General features: G+C 61.5%; 1 protein-coding gene across 1 annotated transcript in view; it reads left to right on the forward strand.

The window, feature by feature from the left end:
• The window catches only part of ENPP7 (ectonucleotide pyrophosphatase/phosphodiesterase 7), an 8,260-nt gene extending 2,853 nt beyond the window's left edge, over positions 1–5,407 (forward strand). Inside the window, exons 2-6 of the mRNA XM_034641545.1 lie at positions 7–163; positions 1,831–1,976; positions 3,208–3,858; positions 4,736–5,218; positions 5,387–5,407. Of these exons, the coding sequence (XP_034497436.1) occupies positions 7–163; positions 1,831–1,976; positions 3,208–3,858; positions 4,736–5,218; positions 5,387–5,407 (1,458 nt within the window). The remainder of the gene's footprint in view (positions 1–6; positions 164–1,830; positions 1,977–3,207; positions 3,859–4,735; positions 5,219–5,386) is intronic.
• The last annotated feature ends 5,696 nt before the right edge of the window (positions 5,408–11,103 follow it).

Consider the following 11,103-nt stretch of genomic DNA (forward strand, 5'->3'; position numbering starts at 1 on the left):
CATAAGCTGCTGATGGTGTCCTTTGACGGCTTCCGCTGGAACTATGACCAGGACGTACATACCCCCAACCTGAACGCCATGGCGCTGGATGGAGTGAAGGCCCGCTACATGACACCGGCCTTCGTCACCACGACCAGCCCCTGCCACTTCACCCTGGTCACTGGTGAGCATCGGGCTGGAGCCTGGGGGCAGGGAGGGGCTGAGCGACTGGTGAATGGACAGAGGGAATGCGCTGTGTGCACAGAGCTCTGCCCCCGGTGCCACAGGGGGATGAAGGAGACCAAGGAGGGGATGCTGTCGCTGGTAGACACAGCACAGCCGGGGCGGGGCGGGGCGGNCCAGCCCCTGCCACTTCACCCTGGTCACTGGTGAGCATCGGGCTGGAGCCTGGGGGCAGGGAGGGGCTGAGCGACTGGTGAATGGACAGAGGGAATGCGCTGTGTGCACAGAGCTCTGCCCCCGGTGCCACAGGGGGATGAAGGAGACCAAGGAGGGGATGCTGTCGCTGGTAGACACAGCACAGCCGGGGCGGGGCGGGGCGGGGGGGGGGGGGCATCAGCAAGCTCACTGTTGGTGGGAACTTGTACAAGGCATCAAAATGCCCAGCAGTCCCTTTTTATTTTTATTTTTTAAAGATTTTATTTATTTATTCAACAGAGATAGAGACAGCCAGCGAGAGAGGAAACACAAGCAGGGGGAGTGGGAGAGGAGGAAGCAGGCTCACAGCAGAGGAGCCCGATGTGGGGCTCGATCCCACAATGCCGGGATCACGCCCTGAGCTGAAGGCAGACGCCTAACCGCTGTGCCACCCAGGCGCCCCGAGCAGTCCCTTTTTAAATAGTGACCCCCAACCAAGGTGGGAACTCAGGAGGGCTTCTGGAGGAAGTGAGCGTGGCCGGGTTCCAGACAGGCAGGAGACATGAGCTTGAGTCCGCTCTTCCCACTGCAGTCCCCGAGCTGCCCTCAAACCCTCCATGGCTGTTTGGGCTGCAAGTCTAGAATGCAGGTGTGAGGAGGGCCACGCTCCCTCGGGAGACTCTAGGGGACCCCGCCTGCTGCTCCCAGCCTCCGTGGCACTTCCATGGCCTGTCACACCAACCCCAGCCTTCTCCCCGCCGCCCCCGTGTGTCTCTCCTCCTCTCATGAGGACACTCATCCGTACACGTGGGGCCTGCCATGAGCCAGACTGCCCTCATCTTACCCTAACTCATCACATCTGCAAAGACCCTATTTCCAAGCAAGGTGACATGCTGAGGCTCCGGGTCGCTGTGACCTTGGGGGGAGATCCTGTTCGGTCCAGACGCTCAGCGCTCATCTGTATGCCAGCATTCTGTGACCAGGGCTCCCGCTNGCCCCTGTCGCAAACATCTGGTTCTCCCCTCCTGCGTGTCCCCTGTTGGATGGGGATGCGGGGGAGGGGGCACGCTCTTCAGTGTCCCTCCTGCTGTAGCTTCTAGGCACGAGGTCACGTGTGTCCCATGCAGCAAGTGAATTTTAGAAAACAGTTCGGGGATGGAGCTCCACGTGGTGCATTGAAGTGTCTGCCGGGGGTTCTGCTCTGTGACTGGGCCCAACTGTTTCATGAGCTCCCTCCTGATAACCATCTGGGTCGCTCCCGGTCTTTGCGAAAACCCACGAGGGTGCAGATGACACCGCGTGCTTGTTTAGCTGCAGGAGAAACCACCAGAATGTGTCGTAGAACCTGGGGGATGGAGAGGATGTGCCTGTGACCCCGAACGGGGGCTCCCCCGGGGCCACGTGTGGGAAAGCCCGCCTCCTTACCCCCTGCCCTCCACCCCCTCCCTCCCCTCCGCCATCTCCTCCCTACAGGCAAATACGTGGAGAACCACGGTGTGGTTCACAACTTGTACTTCAATACCACCAGCAAGGTGAAGCTCTCTTACTTCGCCACGCTGGGCACCCCGGTGTGGTGGGACAACGGCACCTTACCCATCTGGATCACAGCCCAGCGGCAGGTAAAGCTGCCCCCCGAGCCCAAGGACGGCAGTTGGGGGACAGGGAAAGGAGGGACCTGGCCCAGAAAGGCCATGACCTTGTGAGACCCGCGAGTCCTGGGCTCCCAGCATGGAGGGGTATTAAGTGGGGCCCCGAGGGCGGTGGGTGCTGGGTGCTGGGCGCTGCCACCAACAGGTTCCACGTCCCCGCCCAGTCCTCCTTGTAGCCCCGGGAGGCAGAGGGATGGCTCCATCCTCCCGGTGGGAAGGGAGACGGCACCCCGGCTCTGGCTCTGGCTCTGGGAGAGGGGGTCCACACAGGAAAAAGAATGTCACTCACCAAAAAGGCACCTAACAATGAAACAGCTTTCTGCCTTCCCCCTTCCGAATTCCTTTTGGGGCTGGGCAGCTGACTTCCTGAGAGCAAAGGATAAGGGATAAGCGATAAGCTGTAGTGTGGAGCCCAGGAACTCCCCCATCTCGCAGTGCTCTGGGGGAATGCCTGGCCCCCGACCCCCGACGTGTGGCTACTCATCAGCGAGGTCAAACAGGAGGTTTTCAAGAGGAGCCCAGAATAAACTTCGGAGCCCGCACCCGCCCTCTAGGCAGGGCGTCGCTCTGGTCAGGGTGCCTTCACTCCAGAAGGAGCTCCTTGGACGCCAGGCTCACGCACAGAAAGCCAGAGCTGAGAGCCTGGCATCGCGTGGTGCTCGGTCTAAACAGAAGGGCAGCTGGGGAGTGGACACGCGGACAGGGCGAGCTTGGACGTATGGTTCAAAGGACAGAATCTGTAAATCAGCAATTGATTTATGGAAAGACGGACATATGGCCAGGCTGAAGCCTGGAAGGGCAGGCGAGGGGACATGGGTAGAAGGGCCTGGACTAGAATACAGTAGGGAGAGGCCAGGCTCCAAGCCAGAAGGGGAGGGCTGTCTGGGCAGCTCAGCCTTGGGGACCCAGGGCCATGGTGACGATGAGGACACTGCTTATCTGGGAAAGTTTTATATTCATTCTGTCGCTAGTGCTGGGCTCACTGGGCACCTGCTCTTTTCTCTATAAAATCAGTATCAGCCGTGGGAACGTAAGAGTATAGAAGGCCTTCCCAAAACGAAAGGCCAGGGCCTGCGGCGGGAGCAGGGCTGAGCGAGCGGGCACGAGGGGCAGGCGGGCGGGGGCAGCGGTGGCCTCGGCTGGACCGGGCGGAGGACAAGCCCAAGCAGGCCTGTCGCCTTCATGCTGCCTTCCCTGGCAGGGCTTAAAAACTGGCTCCTTCTTCTACCCTGGCGGGAATATCACCTACCAAGGCATGAACCTGACGCTGAGCCGGAAGAAGGGAGCTCTGTACAACTCCAGCAGCGAGGAGGAGTGGAAGGGCAGCATCGACACGGTGATGCAGTGGCTCACCGAGGAGGGCCTGGACCTGGTCACGCTCTACTTTGGGGAGCCGGACTCCACGGGCCACAAGTATGGCCCCGAGTCCCAGCAGAGGAAAGACATGGTGATGCAGGTGGACAGGACGGTGGGTTACCTGCGGGACAGCATCAGGAGGAGCGGCCTGGAGGACAGCCTCAACTTGATCATCACGTCCGACCACGGCATGAGCACCATCAACAAGCAGGCCCCGGTGGAGTTGCACAGGTTCCCCAACTTCACCTTCGAGGACATCGAGTTTGAGCTCCTGGACGGTGAGACCAACGGGATCGAGCTCCTGGACTATGGGCCCAACGGGATGCTGCTCCCCAAGGAGGGGATGCTGGACAAGGTGTACGAGGTCCTCAAGGACGCCCACCCCAGACTCCATGTCTACAAGAAGGAGTCCTTCCCCAAGTCCCTCCACTACGCCGGTAACCCCAGGATCATGCCCTTGATCATGTACACTGACGCTGGCTACGTCATGCAGACGGTGAGCTGCCTGCCCGAGGCCGGCTTGGGATGGGCTCCTTCACTGGGCGTGGTCTCTCTCCATTTCTGTTGAAAGCACGCCCTGGTGCTCACTAGTCCCCAGTTGGAGGGGCGTTGGCCACCAAAGGGACACACCCATCACTATGCAGTCCGAGTGTATGCATCGTGCACGGGGGTATAAACGTGTGAGGTCTGTGTGCATATGGGCTTTGTACATGCCGTGCGTGCGTGTGTGCGTGCATACATGTACCCATGTGTGCATACGTGTAGGGTAAAGTGTGGGAAGACTGGCCGTGAGAAATGAGAGAGAGGCGAGGGCAGGAGTCTGCTCTGCCGTCGGGGGGAAGAGCCGAGGGATGCCGGAGGGGAGGGAAGATGCAGGTGGGAGCGAGGGACTAGGAACAGAAGCGCTGATGGGCACAGGCACCATGGGCTCCCGGCGCCTCCCCGTGAGCATGGGGCCTGCGCCTGGGCCACCAGGTCTTCACCGAGGCCCTCCCTCGGGCCTGGATCTTTGGGGGCTCAGAATTCAGAGAAACCCTCCTGCCCCCATGTGTGAACCCTCCCAGGGGTCCTCTGTCCCCGCAGGCGGAGAGGCAGGGGTGGGCTGGGAGTCCCGGCAGAGGCTCAGGACCTCCCCTCCCCCGCAGAAAGCGAATGTGCAGTCCAACAATGGAGAGCACGGTTTTCTCAATGAGTTCATGGACATGAAGACCATCTTCCGGGCCGTGGGCCCCAGCTTCAGGAGGGGCCTGGAGGTGGAGCCCTTCGAGAGCATCNTCCCAGGGGTCCTCTGTCCCCGCAGGGGTGCTGCTGGCGGAGAGGTGGGGGTGGGCTTGGAGTCCCGGCAGAGGCTCAGGACCTCCCCTTCCCCACAGAGAGCGAATGTGCAGTACCACAACGGAGAGCACGGTTTTCTCAATGACTTCATGGATATGAAGACCATCTTCCGGGCCGTGGGCCCCAGCTTCAGGAGGGGCCTGGAGGTGGAGCCCTTCGAGAGCATCCATGTGTACGAGCTCATGTGCCATCTGCTGGGCATCGTGCCCGAGGCCAACGACGGGCTCCTGAGCACCCTGCTGCCCACGCTCCAGGAAACCAGCGGAGGGCCCCCGAGCACCCTGCCGCCCACGCCCCAGGGAACCAGCGGTGGTCCCGAGAGCACCCTGCCGCCCACGCCCCAGGGAACCAGCAGTGGTCCCGCCAGCACCCTGCCGCCCACGCCCCAGGGAACCAGCAGCGCGCCCACGGGCTCCCCCTCAAGTAAGGAGCTGCCCGTCCGCCACCAGGCAGCTGCGGACAGCGAGCGCCTGCACCACCTGGACCAGGGAGCACNAGCGCGCCCACGGGCTCCCCCTCAGGTAAGGAGCTGCCTGTCCGCCACCAGGCAGCTGCGGACAGTGAGCGCCTGCACCACCCAGACCAGGGAGCACCATCGGCCACATGGGCCACCTTTTCCTTCCCTGTCCCTGACTCCGGAAACATCTCAAGCCCCTGACGGCAACAGCAGGCTTTGTGTGTCCTGGCAGCAACAAGGGGAGAGCAGGTGAATGGGAGCCCCCTTGGGGAGACAGAGGGCCAGGGAAGCAGGTGCTCTGCCCACAGGACTGGTCCTCTGGTGAAGTCCACCTCCAGGGTCCCGGTTCCCCGTGACCTGCTCGCTCACATGGCCATGTGAGGGCTCCTTCTGGGAGTCTTCCTCTATTGGCCTCCCCCCACGCGCCCCGAACCCCCACCCTGGCCCACCCCAGGAACAGAGGTCCCCTGGGAGCTGACAAGATGGCAGACCCCAGTGGGGGCCTGGCTGGTGGTGTGCAGGCCCTGCTCAGCAGGGGAGGTGCCTTGGTGAGAGCCGAGGTCAGGGGCTTGTGGGGCAGCGGGGGGAGGGCACCCGGGAGACCTCAGAAGCCATTGNCCCACCATCAAGGAGCAGAGGTGCAGACATGCTCCCACGTCCTCATTCCCTGGATGCTCTGAATTTCCTCAGGCTCTGCCCTCCTGCCACGCGGCCGGCCCCCCCTGGTGACCGGACTGCTGGTGGCTGTGATCCTTCTAGCCAAGGTTGCATAAAGCCCCACCACTCAAGGTCAGAAGCCCAGGAGGTGGAGGGAGGGTGGGCCCGTGTTCCCTGCTGCTCCGGCCTGATGCCTTCACTATTGACCTGGGCCCCCACATCGCGGCGGAGGGGAGTCAGTCCTCGAGACCCACATGGGCCCCTTCCAGCCGCTCTGCTCTAGGCTTGCCGCGGGTCTTTCCCACGCAGGCAGACAGCCCATGAGACCGGAACCCTCCCCAGCCTCTGGCTGGCCTGTCTGCAGGGTCTCGAGGCTCCGCCCGGGACAAGAAAGACCTCAGAAGCCATTGGGGTCAGGTGTGTAGGGAGAGCTGCAGGGGCAGGGGTCCTGGAATACCCAAGGAGCCAGCTGGAAGGACTCGCGTGCTGTGTGGCAGCCCCATCTTGTTTCTGCCCTGGGGTGTCATGACGTCCAGCCAAAGCAGAAGCAAATCCCTCCTTCCTTCTCAGACCACACGGTGCGAGCCTGCTCGGAGTCAGGCTCTGCTCTGGGCTCTGGGGGTCTGCAGTGAATGACGCAGCCTGGGCCCTGCACCCCAGAGTCTGCGATTTANTGCGATTTAGGGGCACGAAGGGCAGACAACAGGAGGAGAACAAGTCAGTGCGTGAGGTGACGCATGGGGTCCGGTGTCACGGTCCGTGGCCCGGTCCGGTGGCAGGACCGGGCCACGGTGGGGAGCTGGAGACCCGAATGAGGAGGATGAACCAACCTCACCCAGCCAGGGGATGAGGTTCCAGGCAGGGGAGGCAAGTGAGAGCCTCTGAGGTGGGACCAGCACCCCAGGGGGGACGGGTCCTTGTGTTTGGGGATGCGAAGGGAGGCCCGTGTGTGGGAGGCTGGTTAAGTGTGGACACGTACGTGACGAGCTATCCATAGACAGAGGGAGCAGGACTTCCTGACCGGCAGTGGGGACCCCCTGCCAAGGGACATGGGGGTACACCTGATCGGACACCACTGATTAAAGGAACACAGGACCTCCAGGCTCGGGAGGAGGGACGGCCGGTTAGGACAGTCCCTCGGAGGTCTGGGCAGAACATCTCCGGGCGGGGGGGGGGCGGGGAGCGGGGAGTAGACGTTGTGCAAAATGGATGGGTTCAAGATGCTTTTAAGGGGCTGCCTTTCAAGGTTTGTGAGCCAGGGCCGATGCAGATGCGCTGGGAAGGCCACATCCGCAGCTCGAGGCCTGGGCTGCCCTGGGAAGGACGGAGCGGCTCACCAAGGAGAGACAGGGACGTGGCAACTCAGGCGGCATGGAGGCCAGAAGACAGCGGGCCTGCAGGGGCGTGTGGTGGGGCGGGGGCTGTCCCCAGCAAATGGTAGAACTGGATGGGACCAGGAGATGACCTGGCGGACCCACTCTTACCCAGACGGGACGCTGCAGCCGGAGAGGTGAGCCGGCTAGTCGGGGACCCGCTCCCTGTGAGAGGCCGTGGTGTAAGAAGATTCCCCGGCCCTTCAGGCTCTAAAACACATCCACGACATCTGAGAGGTGGGCTCAGGCTTCATAGGCGAGGAAAGGGACGGGAAGACCACATGACTGTGCTGGGTCTGGGGGTGGGGGTGCCCCAGAAGCACGCCAGCAGCGCCAGCAAACCCACTGTCCAGAGCAAAAGCAGTTAAAGCGCCGACGTGTGGCCTTTGCCATCTCTGGTGTCAGTGCTCTCACTGAGGCCAATTTCAAGCTCCCAAAGCAAGGTTGCAAAGGCCAGGGTCAGGAAGAGACCACAGAGTCGGCCCTCGGCCAGGGCCCACGCCCAGCACGGAGCTCAGAGCCATGGGGACGACCTCCACTGTTGGCTTGGTCATCACAGCTGCTGAATCCAGTTGGGAACGAAGGCTGCTGCCTTGTGGGCCTGGTTCTTCACTCCACACGCAGTGCCCGAAAGACTTGTGTCTCGCCTGAGACACGGGGCAGCCCTTCACCCTGACCTAAGACCCTCCCTACCCAGGAGGGAGCAGGCAGAGCCTCAGTGGAAACTGAGGCATCCCAGGCTCTCCTCCCCTCCGGGTCTGCAGTGTGCGTGGCATGACCCCCAGCCAGGCCCAGGAAAGTGCCCCCAGCCCTGGGGGAAGGTTGTAACCTCCACCCACGCGTGCCCTCCTGGGTCCATCGGAGGGTCTGCAGTTCCCACAAGGGTCCTTTTCGGTCACAACCTCACGTGAGTGTCCGGCCGCTGTCTGCCCAGCCCGCTTCCCACCACTCCCAACCCCCCTGCCCTCCTGCCTCCTCTCCTCCCGCACTCAGGTCCTCTCCCTGCCCAGCCCTTCCCCCCAACCAACATATTCTTGTTCTTCCAGGCCTGCTTCTTCCGGGAAGCCTCCAGGAGTGACCCTCTCATGGCGTGAGTCTGCTGGACACGGATGAGCCCGTCTCCAACCTGACCACAGACCTCAGTACCCCCCCGCCCCAGCCCATGCTCAGTCGTTATGGTGCTGGCAATAGGGCCACTGCCCAGGTTTAGGCCTGGGAACGCGCAGAGTCCTCTCCTCTCCTCCCCTCCCCTCCCCTCCCCCCTCTCCGTCTTCACGCTGGCCCCGCCCCAGGAGCCGTGCCGTCCGCGGCCACACGGGGGCGCGCGGGAGTCCCGCGCCCAACCGTGCAGACTCTTCCGGGCTCAGCCTGGACCCCCAGCGGCCTCTAGCTCCAGCGGGGGCGCAGGCTAGGGTCGCTTTGCCTCGTGGAGTCCGCACGCCGCCTCCCCGGTGCCCATCCCGCCGGGCTGGCCGGCTGCTGCTTCGGTGGGGGCGAAGGACAGCCTGGCCGCTGCAGCTCCAGTGGCCAGCTGTAAGGTGCGGGCCTTTTGCTCCAAAGCCTGCTGGGTTTTCTAACAGCCTTACCCGCTGGCCCCAGGGCGTGATGAATTCCTGATGCCTTAGGCCGCCTAACAACTCCTGGGGAGCCCCTGGGTGGGCCTGCCAGGGAGAGGTGCCACAAAGGGTGGGATGAGGAGGCTCTTTGCGGACTGACAGGGGACCAGAAACTCTAAGCCACATTGTTCAACCAAAAAAATAATAAAAAAGGTGCAAACACTGCAAATAGTAGACCACCTTTGGTGGGGGTGGGGAAGGGGAGGGGGGGAGAGAGTGCTCGCCCGGCACCTCTAAACACCAGGAGAGCAGTGACGGGCTCCAGAGAGGGTGCCGCGTGGCCAGGCCACGAGCACGGGGGCTGCTGTGCACCCCTAGTCTGAATACCGTGAAATCAAACCACTTTTTTTTTTTTTTTTTTAAGATTTTATCTATTTATTTGACAGAGATAGAGACAGCCAGTGAGAGAGGGAACACAAGCAGGGGGAGTGGGAGAGGAAGAAGCAGGCTCACAGCGGAGGAGCCTGATGTGGGGCTCGATCCCAGAACGCCGGGATCACGCCCTGAGCTGAAGGCAGATGCTTAACCGCTGTGCCACCCAGGCGCCCCTCAAACCACTTTCTAAGAGCACGGGCTTTGGAGCAGAGCAGCTCCTCCTCCAGGCTGTCCCCACCCACAGGCTGTGACCTTGGGGTGGTGGTGAAGCTTCCCCAGCCTCAGTCTGGTCATCTGGGGGGGGGCAGTAAGGAGCGGAGCGGCACACCTCCCTGAGATGGGCCCGGGATAATGCGTGGAGGCACGTGCCTCATCGTGTGGCCGTGGGCATGGTTAGACTGCTGTGGGGCGCTGACCTGTCCAGCGCAGCTCAGGAAACAAACCCGGCTGTACCAGTGTGAGACAAGTCCTTTGAAGGACGGGTTTGCAGGATCCGCCCGTTCCTTGCCTGTGAGCCCCCTCTCCCCTCCCTGGGCCCCTTCTACCTATGATCTCCACCTGCATCTCCAGGGTCCATCCCTACCCACCCTCAGCAGCTGCGGGAGCTGGAGTCCTGCCTTGGCCTTAAAGGCCCTCTGCCCCTGGCCCCTGGTCCCTGGTCCAATAATTTTCCTAGAAGAGATGCCCCACCCCCATGGCAGCCTACCCTGGGATACCCAGCCCAGCCTGCCTGCTCATGCCAGCTTCTGACTCTGGACAGGCCCAGATCCCGTCTTGGCCCTCGGGACTTGGCCCCGTCTGGCTGGGGAGGACCACGGGAAGGATCCGTGCGCATTCACAGCTGGAGAGCAGTGAGCAGACACAGGTGCCCCTGTAACCACCATGACCCACAAGTCTCCCAGCCTTCCTGTGAGAGCCCACCGTTGGGTCCCTCGGCCTAGTCTACTTCCCAGGGGATAGGCCGACAGATACCTTAAGAATCACTCAATGACTTTTTCAAAGAGAGAAAAATAAACAGGGCTCCATGCTGTGAGGCTCAATTTCCATTTGTGCCACTGTGGGGGTGGCGTGTGCACAGGGGGCCACCCTGAGCTCCCACACCCCCACACTCACGAATGCAATGCTGTGCGGCCCCAGGCAAGTTGCTAACCCCTGGGCCATTTCCGCACTGTAAAATCAGGAATAACAGCAGTATCCGACTCACAGGCAGGTCCTAATGATTAAATGAGTTATTTTTTTTAAGATCTTATTTATTTATTTGAGAGAGAGAGAGAGAGAGAGCGCGTGAGAGCGCAGACACGCAGGCAGAGGGAGAAGCCGAGTCCCCGCTAAGCAGGGAGCCCGATGCAGGACTCGATCCCAGGACCCTGGGATCATGACCTAAGCCGAAGGCAGATGCTTCACCGGGTGAGCCCCCCAGGTGCCCCTAAATTATTATTTGCAAACCGCTTAGAACAGGACCCGGCCCACAGAAGGCCCACGTGTTCCACGTTAGGACTTAATGAAGAGGTAGGGAACGGCCAGGGAGAAGGTCACAGCGGCTGTCTTCTCAGTTGCCCTCCAAGCGTTCCTGCTCCTCTCGCAGAAAGTTTCGNTCAGTGACACTAAGCCTTAAATGCCTCGCCGCTGTCGCTGGGACGACCCAGGCTCGGACTGGGGTGGGCGGTGTGGCAAGAGGTGCTGTGTGACAGCACTGGTCTCCGCATTGTCTTTGCTTTTATGATCACCTTCAGTTTGCAGTGAGAACTACCAATTTTCCATTTATATTTGCTTTTTCCCATTTTTTCCTTTGCAAATTAACTGAGGTAATCAAGGATGAGTTAAAGGAAAAATGTCGACTACATAATAGTGCGGGTGGGGGGGGGACAGCATGAAACGTATAAATAGGACGGGAGGGGAGCCAGAGACAAGCCTGCTGGAGGCTGCCC

This window comes from Ailuropoda melanoleuca, chromosome 13, assembly GCF_002007445.2.
Source record: "Ailuropoda melanoleuca isolate Jingjing chromosome 13, ASM200744v2, whole genome shotgun sequence".
In the NCBI taxonomy this organism is placed as follows: domain Eukaryota; kingdom Metazoa; phylum Chordata; class Mammalia; order Carnivora; family Ursidae; genus Ailuropoda; species Ailuropoda melanoleuca.